Consider the following 2,090-nt stretch of genomic DNA (forward strand, 5'->3'; position numbering starts at 1 on the left):
CTACTACTGATAGGATTCCAGCTTATTAGAGATTGTCTTAGAGATTTAGGCATTGCCAGAGCAACACCATTCAGGCCTCTTCCATCGTCTGGGCCACTCCAGATGTAGCAGTGGTCTCCAGCGATTGTCTCCCCGTTTCCAGGCCAGCGAGTCTCGCAAAGACCAGCCAGAGAAATGTTATATCGGTTGAGCTTATGAGAGAGTAGAGTGGCATATCCAGGGCGGAGGAGTGTTTGTACATTCCAGGTTGCAATGCGTATCTTGTTCTGAAAGTTTAAGGTACGTTGGTCAATGACATGCGTAGGTCGGTTTTGGGATTGATCAGTCCGGCTACTTCTGGTAGGTGTCATAACTTAATAAGTTCGCCATGTCAGGTAGTTGGCCCGACGGTGGCTAGACGGCTGGTGGGGCTGCCACCTGACAACATGCCGCCATGTTGGCTTTGATTTCAGGGTGTGCTTCCTTAGCACAATCCCATCCAAGGGTAACCCACTGTGCAATGGTGATTTTGGGTTTTGGGTTTAACAAGCACATTCTTGGAGCTACAAGTGACGATTGGTGGTTTGGTAGTGTCCAGTCCTGCATAGCCCTTAAATCTAGAACTTAAGACTGTGTCCTTAAATCTAAGGCGGCTGCCGTGCAAAGAAAGGTACACCTCCCGAAACCCCCCAGACCCCCCATACATACATATATATGTATATATATATATATATGTATGTGTGTGTGTAGTAGACGGCGATCGAATCCCGACGCACCACCGCATTGGTCAATCAGGGAACACCCACTAGCCAATGAGAGCATAGGTCAAACGGCAGGTCGTGAGAGTAAACACGATGCTTGAGCTCCAAAGACGAGAGGTCACGAGAAAACAGCGTCAGAGAATCCTGGATCAGGGTAGACGCATTATCAACTGGATTCCAAGCCATGTTGGTATTAAAGGGAACGATGTAGCTGACAGGCTAGCGGAGGAAGGCAGGAAAAAACCCTTGAATAATCTTGTGGTGCATCCTAGCCGAGAACTGCTAAGGCGTAAAACGATGGCTGCAGGGCAGGAAGAGGAAGCGAGAACCTCCCCCTCGGCCAGCTGGTACTCAGACGCCACAGGCTATGAGTCGCTGATGCTCTCCCCTAAAACCAAGGAGAGCTGAAGTCAGTCTTCACAGACTGAGATTAGGCTACCCTTGTGCGTGGCAAATCATATCCACCATTGGGCATGATGAGCGACGCTGTAGACATTGTGGCGCGCCGGACGCCAAGATAGAGCACTACCTGATGGAATGCGAGCACACTTGCTTCCTCAGGCAGGGTCCAGAGACGACAGCCGCCGGGCTGGTAAGGCGGCTATGCATATTGTTTTCCCCCTGGCAACTGGAGCACCTTCAGGCAATCCAACCGCCACGGTAAGCATTCAGTGATGATGATCAGATGAGTCAGCACTTATAGCTGGCAGAGGCCGGGCCGCCTCGTGCATATAGCCCGGGCGAAGGGAAGTCTTCGCAAATCTCTCTGAACTGAACTGAGAAAACAGCAGTACACTCCTGACCTCACGCCGCAACGCCGCCACGCGAAAAAACCTCGACAACCCGCTATACCGACACATATTCAGTGCTTAAGTAATAAACTAGAAAATCATTACAGAGTTTCTGTTACAAACCGACATGTGTGTGTTTGTATGTGTGCGTGTATATATATATATATATATATATATATATATATATATATATATATATATATATATATACATATATACATATACATATAATATATATACATAATATATATATTATGTAAACAAACGCACACAAACCCGAGCTCGCCCATATCTTCTTTGTGTGTAGACTACATAAGTGCCTAATTCACCTGGATTACTTAAGTACAGCTCTATGATGTGAAAGTGCACAGTGTGACAGTGAAACAGTGCTCTATTTTAACTACTGTGACTTATATTTAAAAAATATAAGAAATCCCTCTGTCCGATTTTTTTTTAATTCGCACATGCGCAGAAGCACTACTGAACGTTCGGCTGTGAAAATTAACTAAGAAAAACGTTCGGCTGGGAAATAAACGATGCATAATGAAACTTCTGACCG

General features: G+C 46.3%; 1 protein-coding gene across 1 annotated transcript in view; it reads right to left on the reverse strand.

Annotated features, from left to right (window-relative positions):
• LOC122265279 (protein CFDP2-like) overlaps window positions 1–350 on the reverse strand; it is a 1,263-nt gene extending 913 nt beyond the window's left edge. The window contains exon 1 of the mRNA XM_043034497.2: window positions 1–350. This exon is cut by the window's left edge and continues 913 nt beyond it. Within this exon, the coding sequence (XP_042890431.2) occupies window positions 1–350 (350 nt within the window).
• Window positions 351–2,090: the final 1,740 nt, after the last annotated feature.

This window comes from Penaeus japonicus, unplaced genomic scaffold, assembly GCF_977035675.1.
Source record: "Penaeus japonicus unplaced genomic scaffold, GWHDUDI00000001_assembly GWHDUDI00000023, whole genome shotgun sequence".
NCBI classification, from domain to species: domain Eukaryota; kingdom Metazoa; phylum Arthropoda; class Malacostraca; order Decapoda; family Penaeidae; genus Penaeus; species Penaeus japonicus.